We start from the raw sequence: 20,128 nt of genomic DNA on the forward strand, positions 1-20,128 counted from the left end.
AAGTTCTCTCTGGCATGCACGTTGCCTTGGAATTAAATGCCATTAAAATGAATGAGATTTATTCCCCAGTTGGGGTGCACAGAACTGCAGGCTGACATTAGTTTTTTTTGACAAGTTTTCCCCCCGGAAAGCAAACCGGCCATTCCTTAATGCACTGATATCCTATATCATGCAGAGAAGAAATTCAGCCACCAAATGGAACGTTAAAAGCGATTGATTTTCAAGCCCTTTTGAGACTGTTTCCGTTTGCTCTTTATAGAACTGAGGGTTTGTGGCTACCGTCTGTCTGTCCCCACATTACATTCAAGGTCAATTGCAATAAAATTCCATACAGAATTCTGCTTGCTTGAGAGAACCGACTCAAACTGCGGCACAGCGGCTTATACGTGCCGTGAAGGAAACCCACAAGCAGCAATAGTGAAATGCCTTTTCTTAGAACTAACTAAAAGATTATCAAGTCATGAGCAAACATCTCCAGAAAATTCCAGATTACATCAAGGGTTGTTGGGGGGAGATAAGCTGAAAAAAACCGCTCTTCCTTTGCAAATGTAAAAAGTCAGCATCCATTTAGATCTTCCTTTGATCTGATAGTTGGAAGGGTTTTTTGGTTAACTTAAATAAATAAATGGGAGGTGGTGAGCAGATTTAGGTTGCAATCCTAAGGCTACTTTCCTAGGAGCAAGCCCCACTGATTAATATGGGACTTACTTCTGAGTAGACCACAACTGCTTAGGATTGCTCCCCTCAATGCAAAAAAAGCTCTCATGTTGTACTGATGTGTGCTGGAACAACGAAGCCAGGGTTGTTCTGTCTCCGAAAATAATTGATGCCAACAGTAATTTAGATGCGCCTTCAGCTCTCCTAGGAACGCCCAGGCCCCTTGTAAAGCAGAGGGCAGAAGGCAAATGTTACTAATGTCATTTGTTTTCTGCACCGGACACACAATGGGAGGGGACTCTGGGGATCAGGCAAATGTTAAAGTAAAGGCGGAAGAGCATGCCTATTATATTAGGTGCTGTGGAAGTCAGGCAGGATAATGCTGCTGCAGTCGTCCTGTTTGCGGGGCTCCTAGAGGCACCTGTAGGGTTGCCAACCTCCAGGTACTGGCTGGAGATCTCCTGCTATTACAACTGATCTCCAGCCAATAGAGATCAATTCACCTGGAGAAAATTGCTTCTTTGGCAATTGGACTCTATGCCATTGAAGTCCCTCCCCTCCACAAACCCCGCCCTCCTCAGGCTCCACCCCAGAAACTTCCTGCCAGTGGCAAAGTGGGACCTGGCAACGCTATACATGTGGTTGGCCACTGTGTGAACAGAGCAGATGCAGGGCTTTTCTTATGTTCTTATGTTACCATCCTTAATTTAGCAAAGCTGCAAGATCTATTTTAGATGGTGCCTTGGGTGCAGAGTGAGTAGAAGCCAACCAGGGTACTGTTACTTACTGGTCCTGGTAAGCTTTATGCTCTGTCCCAGTGAGGCTCTGCTTGTGGGAGTCACATGCCCTCTACCCAGCAGGTCACAGGAAGATCCAAACGCGTGCTTCTATACTTTCAAAGGAACAGCCACCGTGACCAGCATCTCTGGCCCACTAACTCTCAGGGCAGTCCGAACCCTTGAATTGGCCCCAACCAGGCAAGCCATTGGCAGTGAGTTGGGGGAACTGGATTCATCTCTGATGAAGGCCTCTGAAACTCCATGGAAAAGAGGAGCCACGCTCTCCTCTCCCCGTGACTTTGCTAACCTCTCGGTACTGCAACACAACTGTTACAAATAGTGCTGTAAAGCAGCAAGTACAGGCAAAAGGAGCAGCACAAGCTCTGAATTTCAAAAAGATACAGTGTATATATTTATTAACAATATTCAGTAATCAAGGAACTTGCACCCACATGTATACAAAAACAACTGTACCATGAAAATACAATAAATACTCATGATCAAAAGTAAGTAGAAAGGTTCCAAATGATCTTAATGGTTCAAAAAATCTCCAATAAGTCCATTCCCAAAGATGGCAAGCAAGGGGAAGGGAGCTGTCCGTACTGAAAAACTCCAGCGGTTGCAAAGGTAGGTAATGCGCAGTGGAAACAACTGAAGCCGACTCAGTGACCAGCAAGGCTAGTCATGCGCAGTGGAGCTAAAGGAGAGTCATGCGAAGTGAAGGAAGCTGAAGTAACTCCAGTAGCCCGTAGCAGTAATCACGCGCAGTAGTGTTGGTATATGCAAAGGGAATCCTCAGTTCTTCATAATTCCCTCCCTTGTGGCCACCATAAATGTGGAACATGTACAGTATGTCCTTTAAGTTTACCAATAAAGAATTTGAGTGCAACTAGTACAGGCTTTAAATTTGAATTAAAACAATTCACTAACTGTGCCTCCAGGGGTGTGGTTTACGCGATTCTTTGCAGTTGCCATTTGATGTATATAGGGTCTACCACACACGGCATTCGCACCCGTATTGGGGAGCACTGCTCACATATCAGATCTAAAGTTATGGAAGTGCCCCTGGTCCAACATTTTCTTGAAAAAGGACATGGCGACAGCGACTTTACATTCTTTGTTATATGGCAGTTCAAACCACACCCTTACAATCAAACTGATATCAAACGGGTCCTACTCCAACAGGAGTGTAAGTTCATTCACATGTTCAGAACCATGACTCCCCATGGTTTGAATACAGAATTCGACCTTGCATGCTTTTTATGAACAACCATGTTTTTTGCAAGCAACTACATGAATTTCTTACTGTCCCTTTAAATAAAACGTTGAGTCACTTCCCCTGCAATACTTAACTAGGATCCACAATTGGCTTTCTAACTATCAGATAACTGCTCTTGAACCTGCAGGTCTTTAAGAACTTGTCATTGACGAATGGTATTGTTTACCATTGGTAAGTTATTCTTTATTATGGCAATTGTCTTTGTTATTCCTGTTTTTAAATGTTTGTTCATTCATATATATGTACTTCTATAGTTATCACAGCTTTCCCCTTACACACCCCTTCCCTCAGGCTGATGAAGCCCCCAAACGAAACGTGAACATAATCCAGAGTCCACGTACCCCCGACTTTTCCTTCTGCACCATGGCTATTTGATTTTTTGGTTATTTTGCTCATGAAGAACTGAGGATTCCCATTGCATATACCAACACTACTGCGCATGATTACTGCTACGGGCTACTGGAGTTGCTTCAGCTTCCTTCACTGCGCATGACTCTCCTTTAGCGCCACTGCGCATGACTAGCCTTGCTGGTCACTGAGTCGGCTTCAGTTGTTTCTACTGAGCATGACCTACCTTTGCAAACGCCGGAGTTTTTCAGTACGGATGGCTCCCTTCCCTGTGCTTGCCATCTTTGGGAATGGAGTTATTGGATATTTTGTTTAACCATTAAGATCATTTGGAACCTTTCTGCTTACTTTTGATCATGAGTATTTATTGTATTTTCATGGTACAGTTGTTTTTGTATACATGTGGGTGCAAGTTCCTCGATTACTGAATATTGTTAGCAAATATATACACTGTATCTTTTTGAAATTCAGAGCTTGTGCTGTTCCTTTTGCCTGAACCTCTAGGTACTAGCTGGAGACCTCCCGCTATTACAAGTGATCTCCAGCTGATAAAGATTAGTCCCCCTGGAGAAAATGGCAGCTTTAGCCATTGGACTTTATGGCACTGAAGTCCCTCCCCTCCCCAAACCCCGCCCTCCTCAGGCTCTGCCCCAAAAACCTCCCGCTAGTGGCAAAGAGGGACCTGGCAACCCTACTGTGACTCTATGAGCATCACAGATGTTCCACTGGACACAAACAGGCACTTAAAACTGCCTCTGCAAGCGGGCCATATTTATTCGTTTAGAATATTTCTGCGCTTCCTCTTTAAGTCCTGCTCAAGGCGGCTCATAATTAACAACCACAGTATTTAAAAAAGCCATTTAAAAACCAAGCCTTTAGTCATAAGCGGGTCAAAACTGTCCATAAAACAGAAGCAGACCATTAAAAAAGCTAAGCAGATCAACCCCTAATTAAAAAGCCTGGTTAAGAAGATGTGTTTTAACCTGGTGTCTGAAAGAAAGTCAAGTAGGCACCAGGCAAGTCGCAAGGGGGAGGGCATTCCAGAGGTGAGGGGCCACCACAAAAAAGTCCTGTCTCTAGTCACTACGTGCCTCATTTCCAAAGGCGGGGGCACAGAGAGAAGAGCTTGAAAGGCAGCAAGCTGGACGATATGGAAGGAGACGGTCCTTCATATTCTGCAGGCCTGGACAAAGCGGCTGAAGAAAAGAGACTGTTTTCTTTATGCTGCCCCCCTCCCTGAAAACCACTCTGTGTTGGTGACTGAGAAACATCGGGGCTGACAACTGAATTCCGGCTCAGACGGAAAACAAGGGGAGAGTAAGCCCTTCATTCCAGGTCCTCTTACCAGAGCAGATGCATTTGCGATGCCCTGGAAGATGTCCCATGTACCTTGGCAGACCTCCAGTTCCGTCTTGCTGATCAGCGTGAGCTGATCTTGGAGGCGCTGATAAAGGTCACCGTCCAGCGTCTGGGAAACAGAGATTGGGGAGCAGCTGATGAGTGGCAGGTGGTGGGGCAGGGCGCTCCATGGCAGAGGGGCACACCCTGGAAGAGAGTGTACTCCACCAGGACTTACTACTACTATAAAGCAATCATCCCAAAGGAGAAAACGCCTTCTCAGAAAAAGGAACCAAGCAAGAAGGAGGAGGAGGAGGAGGAGAAGAAGAAGGCAAAGAAGAAGTGTTGGTTTTCATATGCCAACTTTCTCTACCACTTAAGGAAGAATCAAACCGGCTGAGAGAGCTCTGAGGGAACTGTGACTAGCCCAAGGTCACCCAGCTGGCTTCATGTGGAGTAGTGGAGAAACAAATCCAGTTCACCAGATTAGCCTCTGCCACTCATGTGGAGGCGTGGGGAATCAAACCGGGTTGGGAAATGCCGGGAGATTTTGGGGGAGGTTCTCCAGATCAGAGTCCACTGCTCCAAACCACTGCTCTGAACCACTACACTACGCTGGCTCCCACTCAAGTGGGATCCACTCAAGCGCAGTGCTCCACTTGGGGGCTGAAAGAAATGAGGTGGTACAGTCTGGTTCAAACTGATCTATGGTTTGTGACCCCTGAGAAGGCCAGGGAAAGGAGGAAAAGACACCATACAAAAGCAAGCAAAAGACAGGTGATATAGCATGCAAAAGGCAACTCTGTGATTCTTCTGCACCTTTTTTTTAAAGATGAAAAGGAGATGCAGGAAAATGGAGACCCAGAGATGGGGAGGGCTACTTAACTCTTTCCCTTTCTACCATATGTCTACTCAATATTACCCTTCCATGTAACTGCATTTCCATCTATGGGAGGAAACCACAGCGGAATTCAGGAACTTTCCCCCAGAGATAGGAAGGCATCGCCCTAAGAGTTTGTGTGAGACAGGGTTGAACCGGGTTGGTTTCCCCACTCCTACACAGGAAGCCAGCTGGGTGAACTTGGGCCAGTCACAGTTCTCTCAGAACTCTCTCAGCTCCACCTACTTCACAAGGTGTCTGTTGTGGGAAGGGGAAGGGAAGGCGGTTGTAAGCCACTCTGAGACTCCTTAAGGTTGAGAAAAGCGGGGTATAAAAACCTACCCTTCTTCCTCTTCTATCTCTCCCTTCCCTTTGCCCTCTTCCTCTACAGCTTGTTGAACCGGTGGGTGCTCTGGGAATTTTTAGAATAGGTGATGGGCACCACAGCCTAACAAAATGGCTGTCATGGTGAGGTGGGGAAGTGAAACCAATCAGATGGGGGGGGGTGAAGCAAGAAGAAACCCCAGAGATTGAAAGGTGGCCAGAGAAAATGGCAGAATTTGCAGTGATGGCCAGACTGACACATTTGCTGAATAAAAGACCTTTAGGAGAGCTGCAAAAAAAAAAATTATTTTGCGCACGTATAATCATAATCATGGGGAACTTTAGTTACATAGATATGATATAAGCTCTGAACAGTAATCATATCTCATAAGGGTTGAATAATAGACACTGATGGAGCAGAGATGTTAAATATAGTAATTCCACTATTGAGTAGTTTTTTGTTCAGAATGGTATTGAATTAGTATTGAGAGGAATAATATCAAGTAGAAAAACTAGAAAATAAAAACTGTTGTATAGGGTTAGTACGAAATTAGTGATTCTATAACATAGTTTTTGCATTATGGGCCTTATCAGTAACTAAAAGGGTTGTGTTATATGCTATGTTTGGTACTGGCACATTTTAGAAGGGGGGGACTGCTGTATATTTGTTGTGTGTATGTAGAGTTTGTTTTTAACAAACAAAACAATACAATTATATATATATATATATATATATATATATATATATATATATATATATATATATATATATATATATATATATATATATATATATATATATATTACACACACACACATACATATATGTATATGTGTGTAAAGTGCTGTCAAGTCACAGCCGACTTATGGCAACCCCCTTTTTGGGGTTTTCATGGCAAGAGACTAACAGAGGTGGTTTGCCAGTGCCTTCCTCTGCACAGCAACTCTGGCCTTCCTTGGTGGTCTCCCATCCAAATACTAACCAGGGCCGACCCTGCTTAGCTTCTGAGATCTGATGAGATCAGGCTAGCCTGGGCCGGGGTTACTCCTCCCCTGCAGACACAAAGGAGAGGCCTTTTAGGCTTTTCTGAAGCATCTCCAGCTCCAGTCAGGGATGGAAAACTAGGGTTGGTTCTTTGATTTGGGGAAGAAGTATTTTGGGGAAGAAGCAAGTGGGCAGCTGGAAACACACCAGCGGCCACCAATCAGAGATCACAACTCTACCGCACCCTCTTGTATTGAAGCAACGCTGTCCTGCCTCAAGTCTTTCTACAGCCTGGAGAGAGGTACCAGTTGTGGTGTGCGGCATCCCGAGGGGTCTTCTTACCTGGATGACTGCGGGCAGCTCTCTCTGGTAGTAATGCTCCAGGTGGGCCTTGACAGCCGCCAGCATCAAGACGTATTCGTTCTGGGCCAACAGCAGCTGCTGGGAATTCTCTGCCAGCTGCACCGAGAACTGCAAGGAGGGGAACAGTCAGTGCCGCACAATCGGCCTCCTGAAAAAACTCCCCAAGAGGCCTTCCACCCACCCACTCCTAGGGGAGTTTCCTGCCAGCTCTGTCCTCCTCTGGGCATGGGCCGCAGGACTTTGCAACCCATCTGTGTTTCCAAACTGGCAGGCAAGCTGGGCCTCTGACCTTGGCACTGAGCTTCTGCAAGCTGCCCTTGGTGTGAAATATGCCATGGTCACTCTTCCGGAGCCTGTGGGAGGAAGGATGGGCGTCAGTTCCCAAAGACTCGAAGCCACAGAGGTCTCACTCCAGGGAAACTCCCTTGAGCCCCCCTGGGAAACATAAAGCTAAGGAGAACAACTGGGGGGGGGGGTGTCCCTTGCAGCCCACACTCATCTGAGCTTTGGCACTCATAGAGTCATAGAATCATAGAGCTGGAAGGGGTCATACAGGCCATCTAGTCCAACGCCCTGCTCAATGCAGGATCAGCCTAGAGCATCCCTGGCAAGTGTTTGTCCAGCCTCTGCTTAAAGACTGCCAGTGAGGGGGAGCTCACCACCTCCTTAGGTAGCTGATTCTACTGTTGAACTCTTACTGTAAATAAAAATTCCCCTAATATCCAGCCGGTACTTCTCCACCTGCAGTTTAAACCCATTATTGCGAGTCCTATCCTCTGCTGCCAACAGGAACAGATCCCTGCCCTCCTCTAAGTGCAGCCCTTCAAATACTTCAAGACAGCAATCATGTCCCCCCTCAACCTCCTCTTCCACAGACTAAACATTCCCAACTCCCTCAGCCTTTCCTTGCAGGGCTTGGTCTCCAGGCCCCAGACCGTCCTCGTCGCTCTCCTCTCCCCCACTCCATTCTGTCCACATCCTTTTTGAAGAGAGGCCTCCAGAACTGCACACAATATTCCAGGTGTGGCCTGACCAATGCTGTGTAGAGTGGAACTATGACATCTTGCAATTTGGATGTTATGCCTCTGTCGATGCACCCCAAGATCACATCAGCTTTTTTTGGTTGCTGCGTCACACCAGCTGCTCATATTTTATTTATAGTCCACCTGTCCCGTACCGCAAGATCTTGTTCACACACACACTGTTACCCAGAAGTGTATCCCCCACCCAGTGGGCGTGTCCCTCATTTTTGTGACCCAGATGTAGAACTCGGCACTTTATCTCTTATGTTCGGCGTTCCCAGGGGGATGTCTCACCTGGCCTCCACGTCTGCAGCCTTCTCCCGGGCCACCTCGTTGGTCCGCTGCAGCTGCACGTAATGCTTCTTGGTTTTGCTGACTTCCTTCACGGTCTCCAGCAGTTCCGCCTGCGCACTCAACAGCTGCTCAATGCCCTGGCAAGGTTGGGGGCAAAGCTGTCAGCCGCCAGACGTTGCCCCCACCGCCCACCAGCTGCCGTCGCTGGTGCTCGGCGCCCCGGAGCGGGTTCGGAGCCTTCTTCTCTATCTGGGGAGCCCAGACCCACCCCACCCTCGCCCAAGCCAAGGGGTAGAGGCCATGGCACAGTGGTAGAGCATCTGCTTGGCATACAGAAGGTCCCAGGTTCAATCCCTGGCCTCTCCAGTTAAAGGGACCAGGCAAGTAGGTGATGTGCAAGACCTCTGTGCGAGACCCCTGCCTGAGAGCTGCTGCCAGTCTGAGTAGACGATACTGACTTTGCTGGACCAAGGGTCTGATTCAGTATAAGGCAGCTTCATGTGTTCATGTGTACCTTTTTGAGCAGGTGCTCTTTGGACACCCGAGCTGTTTTAGCTGCCTCTGCGCTAACGGTGCGATAGTTATCGGAGGCAGCAACCCGGGACTGGCCGGAGCAGACGGTGCCGTCGATCACTCCCTTCCAGACAGCGAAAACGCTCCTGCAGAAATGCCACAGAGGTTACTGGCTCCTGCCCATCCCGGCTTTTGGTCCGTGAGCTACAGGGGCATCCTCCCAGAGGACCTCAGGGGCTTCCCACGTGCTGCCAGTCATGGCTGAATGCTACCTAGCGCCGCCTGCCTGGCTGGCTCTTCCGGGAGATGGGTGGGCTCAGTGCCAGGCCCTGATTGACCGTGCCGCCAGTCGCTTGCTGTTCTATGCACAGCCGAGCCTCTCAGGGAAGCTCCTGGGAGCGGTAAACCACTTCCTGAGCTTTCGGCCTTGCAGTCCTTGTTTCCAAAGCCCCCAGCGGGCTCCGTGCTTCTGCTCGATTGCATCAGCCGGTCTATCTATAACCCTCCCCTCGGCTCTCCGAAATTCAGCTGCTGCAACTTCCACCTTGGGCTGGATTCGAGGAAGCCCAACTTGCGGGCTGCATGGGAACCAACAACACAAGACAATAGTTGCTTCAGGCAAACAGGTCTGCTCTGAGGGCCGGATTTGATTCCCCGCTCCTCCACATGAGCAACAGACTCTAATATGGAGAACCAGGTTGGTTTCCCCACTCCTCCACATGAAGCCTGCTGGGTGACCTTGGGCTAGTCACAGTTCTCTTAGAGCTCTCTCAGTCCCACCTACCTCACAGGGTGACTGCTGTGGGGAGGGGAAGGGAAGGTGGTTGTAAGCCAGTTTGAGACTCCTTAAGATAGAGAAAATGGGGTAATAAAAACCAACTCTTCCTCTTCTTGTGAAGGTATGGCTGTCTTCATGCCTCTGCCTGCTGCCTCCCACCATGCTTCCCTCTCCCATTTTCCCACTTCTGCCGAGCCCCCTCCCCTTGCTTGCGGCACCAGGACCCTTCCCACCAAGCACTTCCCACAACTTTCCTTTCTTCCTCCCCACCCCCATTTTTTCCACCTCCCAGCTAACAGCACCTATCTCTTCCTACCAATACAGACGAGAGGGAAAGCATTCTAGAAGGCTCTTTCCTCCTGCCCCCCCAAATCTCACGGTTATGCACATATACACTGGCACAGATGTGCAACACAGAACTACCACACTTCCATAAAAGTATTTTCAAAAACTTTGGGTCAAAGCAGAGAGGCTCTGGCCTGACTCCACTGAATTCAAGGCCCTGCACGCCTCCCCCTGCCACCCCGCCATGTGTGTGTAAACTGTAGGGCTGCCAGGTCCCTCTTCGCCACCGTCGGGAGGTTTTGGGGTGGAGCCTGAGGAGGGTGGGGTTTGGGGAGGGACTTCAATGCCATAGAGTCCAATTGCCAAAGAGGCCATTTTCTCTAGGTGAACTGATCTCCATTGGCTGGAGGTAAGTTGTAATAGAGGGAGATCTCCAGCTAGTACCTGGGGCTTGGCAACCTTAGTAAAGCGTCATCAACTTGCAGTCAACTTATGGTGACCCAGTAGGGTTTTCAAGGCAATAGGCTAACAGAGGTGGTTTGCCATTGCCTGCTTCTGCATAACGACCCTGGTATTCCTTGGTGGTCTCCCATCCAAGTAGTAGCCCAGACCAACCGTGCTTAGCTTCCGAGATCAGGCTAGCCTGGGCTATCCAGGTCAGGGCACCCCATGGCAACTAAGCACACAGCTATTGATGTCTTCTTGAGTGCCGCTATTCCCAGCAGTGGATTCAATGGAGCATCTGGCTTCGGAGACCAATTTGTCCCCCGTGCCAGCTGCAGGGTGCTGCAATCCCCTGCACCTTCTCGTCTTCCTCAGGAGAGGGTGTGCCCAAAATGGCACCATCCATGTCCACCCCCACCCCCTGCCACAACAACTCTTTCCAGGGCTCTTAGGCTAGCCTGATGTCATCAGATATCAGAAGCTAAACAGAGGCGGCCCTGGTTGGCATTTGGATGGGAGACCTCCAAGGAATCCCAGGGTTGTGAAGTGGAGGCAGGCAATAGTGAACCACTATTATAGGCCAAGCGGGCATATAAGCAGGGGTCCGGTCACAGTAGTTAGTAGTTAGTTCCATTCCTGTTCACTAAATAAAGCAGTTGTAGTTGGAACTCCGTCTCTGGTCTCGTGCATCACCCATGCGGACTTAACAGAAACCAACCCGGTTCTCCAGATTAGAGTCTGCAGCTCTTAACCACTACGCCACGCAGCCTTGCCCCCTTCCATCCCCAAAAACGATCCCTACCTGGAGTCGCTGCTCTCACTCCGGCCTCGCAGCCACTCTCTCTTCAGGAACTGACCCGCCAGCCTCTGGAGCGCCTGGAAGGACACAACCACAGTCACCCCCTTGGGTGTTAAGGAAGGTTTGAGAAGTACAAGAGGCTGAGGCTGAGCCGACCTGACCTGCCCGTGAGTGGGAACCACCGAGAGTCCCCCGCATGCTGCTCTAAGTTCTGTGCAAGACCCCGGTCAGACAAACACACAGGAAGTGATGACTTCCACACGGGGGCTGGCAGGGACTCCGGGAAGATGAAGAGTTAGTTTTTATATGCCGGCTTTCTCTACCACTTAAGGAGGAGTCAATCCGGATTACAATCACCTTCCCTTTCCCTCCCCACAACAGACACCCTGTGAAGGAGGTGGGGCTGAGAGAGCTCTGAGAGAGCTGTGAATAGCCCAAGGTCACCCATGTGGAGGAGCCGGGAAACTGACCAGGTTCACCAGATGAGCCTCCGCTGCTCATGTGGAGGAGCGGGGAATCAAACCCGGTTCTCCGGATCAGAGTCCGCCATTCCAAACCACCGCTCTTAACCGCTACACCACACTGGCGGCACGCCCCTTTTGTCCCCAAACAAAACAAAGGACTCCTTGCTCATTCTGGCTTCAAGAATGCCAACAGATCCGGAACCCAGAACAGAATTTGGGTCCCTGGGAAATGCCGTCCCTGCTCTCTCCTCCTGCCGCCAGCAAGTTTCTAATACTTGTTTGTGCAGAACATCAGCAGACGCCAGAGTCACCCCTGGTCTGCTGCTTCTAGAAAGCAACTTTTGAACACCTGTGGCAATTAAAATGTGAGGGTCAGCCAGAGCAGAGGGGGTGGCTATCAAACCCAGCCAGCTTGCTAAACAGGCAATCCGATTGATTGATGTAAGACACACACACCCTGCACATCCCCATTGGCTCCTCCTCCTCCTGGAATCTGAGCATGCTATGGAAACATGGAATTTCGTTTTATCATCCTGACCATCTCTGTCTTCTCTAACAATGCTTAGATAAGAACATAGGAACGGCCATGCTGGATTAGGCCAAGGTCCACCAAGTCCCGCAGTCTGTTCACACGGTGGCCAACCAGGTGCCTCTAGGAAGCCCACAAACAAGACGACTGTGGCAGCAGCATTGTCCTGCCTGTGTTCCATACCACCTAATGTAAAAGGCATGCTCTTCTGGTACTGGAGAGAATATATATGCATCATGGCTAGTGTCCATTTTTACTAGTAGCCATGAATACTATCCATAAGGATAGCCATGAATACTATCTATAAGGCTTCTATCTATAAGGGGCACTAGCGAACCTAGAAAACGGGAAGGGGGGGGGAAAGAACCCTAGAAATGCCAGAGGGGCAAGACCAGAATTTCAAGGGCTCTCTGGTCATAAGCAACTGTGTTCACAGGCACAAAGAGGGCAAGTGGGCCATGGCATTACATCCACTCCTGGGCAGGCATGCCAACCTGCCCCTTGGCAGGGAAGGCTCAGCTGTGAGAAAGGACGTCAGCCTGCTGTGTCAAGAAAGATGCTTCCAGGGAAAAGCTCCCAGGATGAATGGACAGACAATTGTCAAAAGGAACAGTGTAAGAAAGTTTGCACGGCTGTGTTGAGACTAGAGGATTTCCAAAAAGAAAACCCAGAAGTAAACTCAAACACATACTCCTCCTCCTCCCACCCCAGCTACTTTTACATGGTGGTTTCCAGTACTCTGTGGAGGAAAAGAGCCATTTCTGTACAAAGCTATTAAAAGGAACTATGTCCATTTGGCTTTCATTATGAGAAGACCATCACTCAAATAGTTGAAATGGCACAGAACAGGTGAACATCTTGAAGCACAACAGAAGATCTGCACATGCAACTCTTAGGGTTTGGGGTGGGGTGGGGTTGTGTGGGTGCTCCTCCTCATGCACAAGGCAGCCAGCAACCCCCAAACAACATGTGTGAATCCACCACAAGGGAAGCCAAACATGAGGTGGGTGCTAGCACTAAATGGGAGGAACCTTCTTAAGGGGGGGGGGCAATTTGCACATTCAGCAGAATTAAAGCCTTTCCTGAACTGAACTGCCTTCCACCTGCAGGCTGAAATTCAACTTAACTCCCTGCCCATAGAAAACATGTAAGCCAGGGAGAAAGGTACAGTCATGTTTACCCAACAGATGTGTTAATTTTAGAAAAAACAGAAAAGAGAGGATGACATGGGGCAGAGAAGTGACGGAAGAGGAAGTGGGAAGGTAGAGAGAAAGAAGAAGAGTTGGTTTTTATATGCTGACTTTCTCTACCACTTAAGGGAGAATTAAACCGGCTTACAATCACCTTCCCTTCCCCTCCCCACAACAGACACCCTGTGGGGTAGGTGGGGCTGAGAGAGCTCGAAGAGAGCTATGACTAGCCCAAGGTCACCCAGCTGGCTTTATGGGTAGGAGTGGGGAAACCAACCCGGTTCACCAGATTAGCCTCTGCCGCTCATGTGGAGGAGTGGGGAATCAAACCCGGTTCTCTGGATCAGAGTCCACTGCTCCAAAACACTGCTCTTAACCACTGCTGGCTCTCACCTACGCCTGTTTCTCCCTCCACTCCCCACACAGGGTGCCAAGCCTGTGTGGGGAGTAGAGGGAGAAACAGGCTTAGGTGAGAGCCAGCAGTGGTTAAGAGCAACAGGGTGCCAAGCCTGTGTTGGCTTCTCCTGAAAAAAAAAATTACATTTTGTGTTGATGAAAACAGATTAGCAGGATCCTCAGCCGTCTGTTTTCTGATCTCATTTTGGCACCGACACATCCCAGTTGCGTAGGTGATGACTTGTGCCCAAAGACAGGCCTAGAGTGAGCATGAATCCCTCTTAGTTCCCCCAGACTTTTCAGTGGCTTTTGATAGCAGCCATCAGGGCACCCTTTTTTTTAGGACTGGCGGGTGTCGCGCTGCGGTGAGTCTGACACTGCCTGGAGGACAGGGTCTAGAAGGAGCTGCTCGGAGAAAGCTGGCCTTCCCTGCCCCTGTGGAGTTCCACAAGGTGTCATTGTGGGGAAACCTCATGGGAAGGTTGTCAGAGAAGGGGGCTCCGAGTTGTGGCGTCCTCCATAAACTGGTGCACCTGCGTTACCTCTCATTTTGATCTGACCCATCAGCGTTTGATGTGATCAGGCTGCCAACTTGCAAGGCTTTAAGAGCGGAGTGGGCATGTTCATGGAGGACAGGGCTATCCATGACTACTAGTCAAAGTACTAGTCATGATGCATACCTATTCTCTCCAGGATCAGAGGAGCATGCCCATTATATTAGGTGCTGTGGAACACAGGCAGGATAATGCTGCTGCTGTTGTCTTGTTTGTGGGCTTCCTAGAGGCACCTGGTTGGTCACTGTGTGAACAGACTGCTGGACTTGATGGGCCTTGGTCTGATCCACCATGGCCTTTCATGTGTTCTTATGTCTTTTAGACAAAGAAAAGCAATAGCTTAGAAGCCTTGCAAGTAGTAGATGTTCCCCTTGAGTTGGGAGCCTTGGCCAAAATAGACAATATATAGCACTGTACTTTACTCATCTAACTGCACTGCAAAAGCACAGAACATATATGCTTGCCAGGCTAAATGCACTACCCTCCGCCTTGTTATACAGAAGATTTCATAAAATCTCATTTACGAACAGAGTTTGCCCTTGAGGGAATGGTGAAATAGAATCACTTGTGCATGTCCTTTTTAATTGTTCCTTCTCTGCTTGTAGCCAACCCCAATACATTGACCCACTGCTTATAAACAGGGAATGGCTTTCTGAGGAAATCAGGACATAACTGAATTGGTTGCAAGGTTTTTGTAGTTAGCAATCAGATATCGTGAGCGGTATGTAGTATTCCTTATTGGCTGATTTGGGATTGTTTTGTCCAATTTTATTTATTTGTACTCGGATTTATCCTAATGTATGTTCCTCTTTTTTATATGCCAATAAAGGCGTGTGTTTATGTGTGTGTGTGCGCGCGTGTATGTGATCTGGTCCTAAGGAAGCAGCGGCTCTATTGAACCGGCACCTTGAGGCTGAAGTGGGCTGGATGAGGGCAAATAAATGGAAGCTTAATCTAGACAAGGTGACGCTCCTGCTGGACGGGGGTTCAGCTGACCCAAGTAGGGGTGTCTGATTGTCCTGAATGGGGGGCGTACTCCTCGGGAAGACTGGCGGTTTGGATGTACCTGTGGATCCAGTTTTGCTACAGGATACCCAGGGCGTGATCTTGGCCCAGATGGCTTTATCACCAGCTGAGGCTGAAAGAGCCACTGTGAACCTGTGTGGAGTAGTCTGACGTGGCTACAGTGAGATCTACTCTGGTGACATCCGGACCATACGTTCTAGGACAGGGGTGGGGAACCTTTTTTCTGCCAAGGGCCATTTGAATATTTAGAACAGGGGTGGGGAACCTTTTTTCTGCCAAGGGCCATTTGAATATTTAGAACATCATTCGTGGGCCGCACATTCTGGCCCTGCCCCCTTTAACCCCTCCATTGTCGCCACTTCCGCCCCCAACCCACTTGCAGTGCAGAGGAAATACGTTTCTCCACAGCCCAGGTGGAAAAGGGTTAACATAGTTTCTTGGGCGGTCCTAGCAGCTTCATAGCTAATGACTCTTCTGCAAGGGGGAAAGAAGGTTCCTTATCTCAGCAAAACAAACTCACATCTGCCTTGAATAGAGGCTATTCCTGGCCGCGGGAGGGGGCAGATCGCCAGTCTTAGATCCTTCTGATCTAGAAATCTGCCAGGACCCATGAAGGGGCAGACCAAATGATTTTGCGGGCCTTATAAGGCCCCCGGGCCTGACGTTCCCCACCCCTGTTCTAGGAACAGGCCTGGGGCTACATCTGAAAAGTTCTTGGGCATTTAGATCACCTGGTCGCTGGCTGGAGCAAGCCGCTTTGACTATAGTCCACCAGCCTTAATCCGGCTGCTGTAGCTTCTGGGCCTAACACAAAACGCTCTTTCAACCTCTGAAACCGTCCCTTTGCTTAGCCATAACAAACTTACTAAAATCAGCTGGCACTCTAAGCTCAAGAAGAATGTTAGAATAAAACAACGGAAGGAATTAAAAAAGCCTTACAAGAGCAAGGCAATAATCCAGCTTGTGTTCGACAAACACTTGGCTCCCTTTTTGCTACAGCCCTGACACAGTTGGCTACGCTCCGTGCTTTCTCCTCATTCTATTACTTGCTTGGCAAAGGAGCGGAACAAGTAATAAAGAAACAAAAGAATTCAAATGCCACAATCTCGCAGTCGATTTTCATTTCCCCTCAAACACCAATTTGTTAAGGACACAGCAAAGACACATTTAACAGACCGCGCTGAAATTTGGCGGAACGGATAAACTTTGTTTCATATCACTGGTCATTACAAAGATGGGAAACATCAAAGACGAGACTATTATCAGAAAGCCAACGTGGTGTAGTGGTTAGAGCATCTGGCCAAGACTTGGAAGACCCAGGTTCAAATCCCTACTCTGCCGTGGGAGCTTGCTGAGTGACCTAGGGCCAGTCGCACACCCTCAGCCTAACCTCCCTCACAGGGTTGTTGGGAGCAGAAAATGAAGGACGGGAAGACCGTGCAAGGTGCTTAAGGACCCCCACTGGGGAGAAAGGTGGAGTATCAATGAATCATTACAATTTGCAATTTCATGAACCATTTACACAATCTACCACTTCTGCAAATCACGTTTTGCTGCCAAGGCATATAAAGCCTCCTTGTCAATCAAACTGGAGACAAGCAGGAATTTCATTTTCTGTTCATCTGACCAAGAAAAGAAGAAGAGTGGGTTTTTATATGCCGACTTTCTCTACCGGCTTACAGTCACCTTCCCTTCCCCACAACAGACACTCTGTGAGGTAGGTGAGGCTGAGAGAGCTGTGACTAGCCCAAGGTCACCCAGCTGGCTTCATGTGTAGGAGTGGGGAAACCAACACAGTTCTACAGATTAGCGTCCACTGCTCATGTGGAGGAGTGGGGAATCAAACCCGGTTCTCCACCACTCCAAACCGCCGCTCTTAACCACTATACCCAGTGCACTGTTTACATGTGGTGTAGTGGTTAGGAGCGGTGGGCTCTAATTGGGAGCCGGGTTTGATTCCCCACTCTTCCACATGAAGCCAGCTGGGTGACCTTGGGCTAGTCACAGTTCTCTCTGAACTCTCTCAGCCCCAACTACCTCACAACTACCTCACAAGGTGTCTGTTGTGGGGAGAGGAAGGAAAGGAGATTGATTGTAAGCCAGTTTGATTCTCCTTTCAAAAGGTAGAGAAAGTCAGCATATAAAAGCCAACTCTTCTTCTTCCACTACTTGTATCATTTCTTCATAAAGAGGCCAGCTCAACAAGTAGTGGGGTAAATAGAACCCATCCTAAATGGTTTGGAACCGAGATACCTGCCTGCTCCCATACCCTCGGGTCACTGGGAAAGGTCCTGCTTCGTGGGCTTCCCCAGTCAGTTACTCACGAGGTGGACTCAGCTGACAGGGCCTTTTCAGAGGCAGCAACAGGAGTGGGATATTCCCTTGCTGGCACACAAGGTCCGGCGCCATCCCTACTTTCAGGAACATAGAAGAATTCTCTCATAGTGGGCTTTTGAGTTAATTGATGTGGGTTGGGAATTGTCGTTGTAAGGTGGATGATGCTTTTGGATTCTGTTTGCTTATTTCATAAGAACATAAGAAAGGCCATGCTGGATCAGACCAAGGTCCAGCAAGTCCAGCAGTCTGTTCACACTGTGGCCAACCAGGTGCCTCTAGGAAGCCCACAAGCAAGACGGCTGCAGCAGCATTATCCTGCCTGTGTTCCACTGCACCTAATATAACATACATGCTCCTCTGATCCTGGAGAGAATAGGGATGCATCATGACTAGTATAAATTTTGGCTAGTAGCCATGGATAGCCCTATCCTCCATAAGAACATAAGGAAAGCCCTGCTGGATCAGACCAAGGCCCATCGAGTCCAGCAGTCTGTTCACAGTGGCCAACCAGGTGCCTCTGGGAAGCCCACAAACAAGACGACTGCAGCAGCACCTAATATAATAGGCATGCTCCTCTGATCCTGGAGAGAATAGTATGCATCATGACTAGTACCCATTTTTACTAGTAGCCATGAATACCCCTCTCCTCCATGAACATGTCCACTCCCCTCTTAAAGCCTTCCAATTTCCTTCATAGATACCCTGCCTTTCTCCCCAATGGGGACCCTCACCAGTTTACATTGTCTCCTCTCCTGCATGTTATCTTCACAACCCTTTGCAGTAGTTTAGGCTGAGGGTGTGCAACTGGACTGACGTTACCCAGTGAGCTTCCATGGCACAGTGGGGATCTGAACTTGGGTCTCTCAGACCCTAATCCAACACTCTACCCACTGGACCATACTGCCTGTCATGCTGACCACTGTTGGGGGTTCCTACTGTATTTAGACAAGCTGTTCCTTGGCTACAGGGATACAGTCCTGAAAAGGCTTTAACATGAACACATGAACTGGGCCTAAAAGATACGCCTGTCTTCCATATCCAAGTCTAATCCTGCAAAAATGATACATGCCTAGCAGGGGCCATCCCAAGGTCAGTCCAGTTATGGTTGTGTAACGCTGGGAAGCAAAGCAACAGCAGAGGCGAATGACTCACATGCATCAAAACCAGAGGGAACAACACGAGAACGTGGTACAAGGCGGAAGCCGAGCAAACACATGGGGGGGGGGGGTTGAGGAAAGAATGCTCCAGGGGCTCACCTGCAATCCCAGGTCGGACTTCAAAGGAAAGGGGTTCAGCAGGGACAGCCGCGCGAGGCCCTCTATTTGTGCCGTGTCCAGATGCAAGCGAGAGAGAATTGGAGGTTAGGCAGGAGTGGGAGGACTGCGGGGCAGCATGCCGGCCGCAACCCCCAGCAATGCCGGGACACAGGAGGGGATGCCAAGAAGCTTTGGGGACTGCGGTCACTGGGGAAAGCCCTCCTTGTGGGCTAGCCTGCATTCCTAGAGTTCAGGGCAAAGTCAACAGGTCTCTCCAAAACAGAATAGAGGTGTGAATGTGGTCCATGGTGAGTGCCCCTGCTTAGATGAAAACCCCTTCTTACTGCATCCCCCTTTTAGATCCTGATTGCAAAGAGGCAGGTGGAACTTTCTTTGCCTGGCCTTTCCCACGAGGAATCCCTCTGACCTCTAGGCTTAGGGGGTTACCGCATTATGTATTCCCAGCAATGTATTAAGAGTTTGAAAATGTTATAAAAAACATCGCTTTAAAAGGGTTTTTGGATGCCACGGCTAAAAAATGGTTGAAAGACACCTTCACAGCTAAAGGGGCCAAACAAAGTGCGAACAGTATTTTTTATAACAGTTTCAAACTCTTAATACATCGGTGGGAATACATAGAAAGTGCGAACAGTATTTTTTATAACATTTTCAAACTCTTAATACATTGCTGGGAATACATAATGCAGTAACCCCCTTAAGTAATTGTTGCAACCTGCGTTTGAGGACCAAGTTGGTGCTTGAGCCTATCTGACCTCACTTTAATGGTCTGGCAACTCTGATACTGTGGCTAAGAGCTTTTGTGGCGGTCGAGGGGATACCATTTGTTTCAGAAAGATTTGGAGGGGAATGGCAGGGGCAGGAGAATCCTCACTCGTTTCCATCTCTTGGCACAACTTTTTAGGGGCCTGCATCAAAGACGACTGGCTGTGACTTGGGCAGGCGGCTGCAAACTGCTCTCTTTCTAAAACTTCATTTTTGCAGCCGCTGCCATTTCCCCTGTTTCCAGTTAGTCAAACCCCATTGGAGCTGGAATACAGACTTTTCTAAAAACAAGCCGTCGAGAAGTCTTGTCTGTTCTCACCTGCCCGTACTCCCTCTCAATGGCAGAGCGCTGCTTGCTGTAGGACCTGCGAGGAGAAAAAGACAAAGGCTTCAAGCGGGGCTCCGGCACCCTCAAGGGCTGAGCGTCCATTCTGCGAAAGGCAGCAGCGCTTTTGTTCACCCTAGAAGTCTCATGTGAAGGCTTCAAAGAAATGTGCATCCGTGG

General features: G+C 48.9%; 1 protein-coding gene across 1 annotated transcript in view; it reads right to left on the bottom strand.

Moving 5' to 3' along the window:
- Positions 1-20,128, bottom strand: part of FCHSD1 (FCH and double SH3 domains 1) — a 42,550-nt gene that overhangs the window by 17,365 nt on the left and 5,057 nt on the right. The window contains exons 3-9 of the mRNA XM_056862300.1: positions 19,943-19,988; positions 11,092-11,165; positions 8,784-8,928; positions 8,270-8,406; positions 7,243-7,306; positions 6,933-7,061; positions 4,409-4,531 (exon numbers count right to left, since the gene is read on the bottom strand). Coding sequence (XP_056718278.1) covers positions 4,409-4,531; positions 6,933-7,061; positions 7,243-7,306; positions 8,270-8,406; positions 8,784-8,928; positions 11,092-11,165; positions 19,943-19,988 — 718 coding nt within the window. The remainder of the gene's footprint in view (positions 1-4,408; positions 4,532-6,932; positions 7,062-7,242; positions 7,307-8,269; positions 8,407-8,783; positions 8,929-11,091; positions 11,166-19,942; positions 19,989-20,128) is intronic.

The sequence above is a fragment of the Euleptes europaea genome, chromosome 17 (assembly GCF_029931775.1).
Source record: "Euleptes europaea isolate rEulEur1 chromosome 17, rEulEur1.hap1, whole genome shotgun sequence".
NCBI lineage: Eukaryota > Metazoa > Chordata > Lepidosauria > Squamata > Sphaerodactylidae > Euleptes > Euleptes europaea.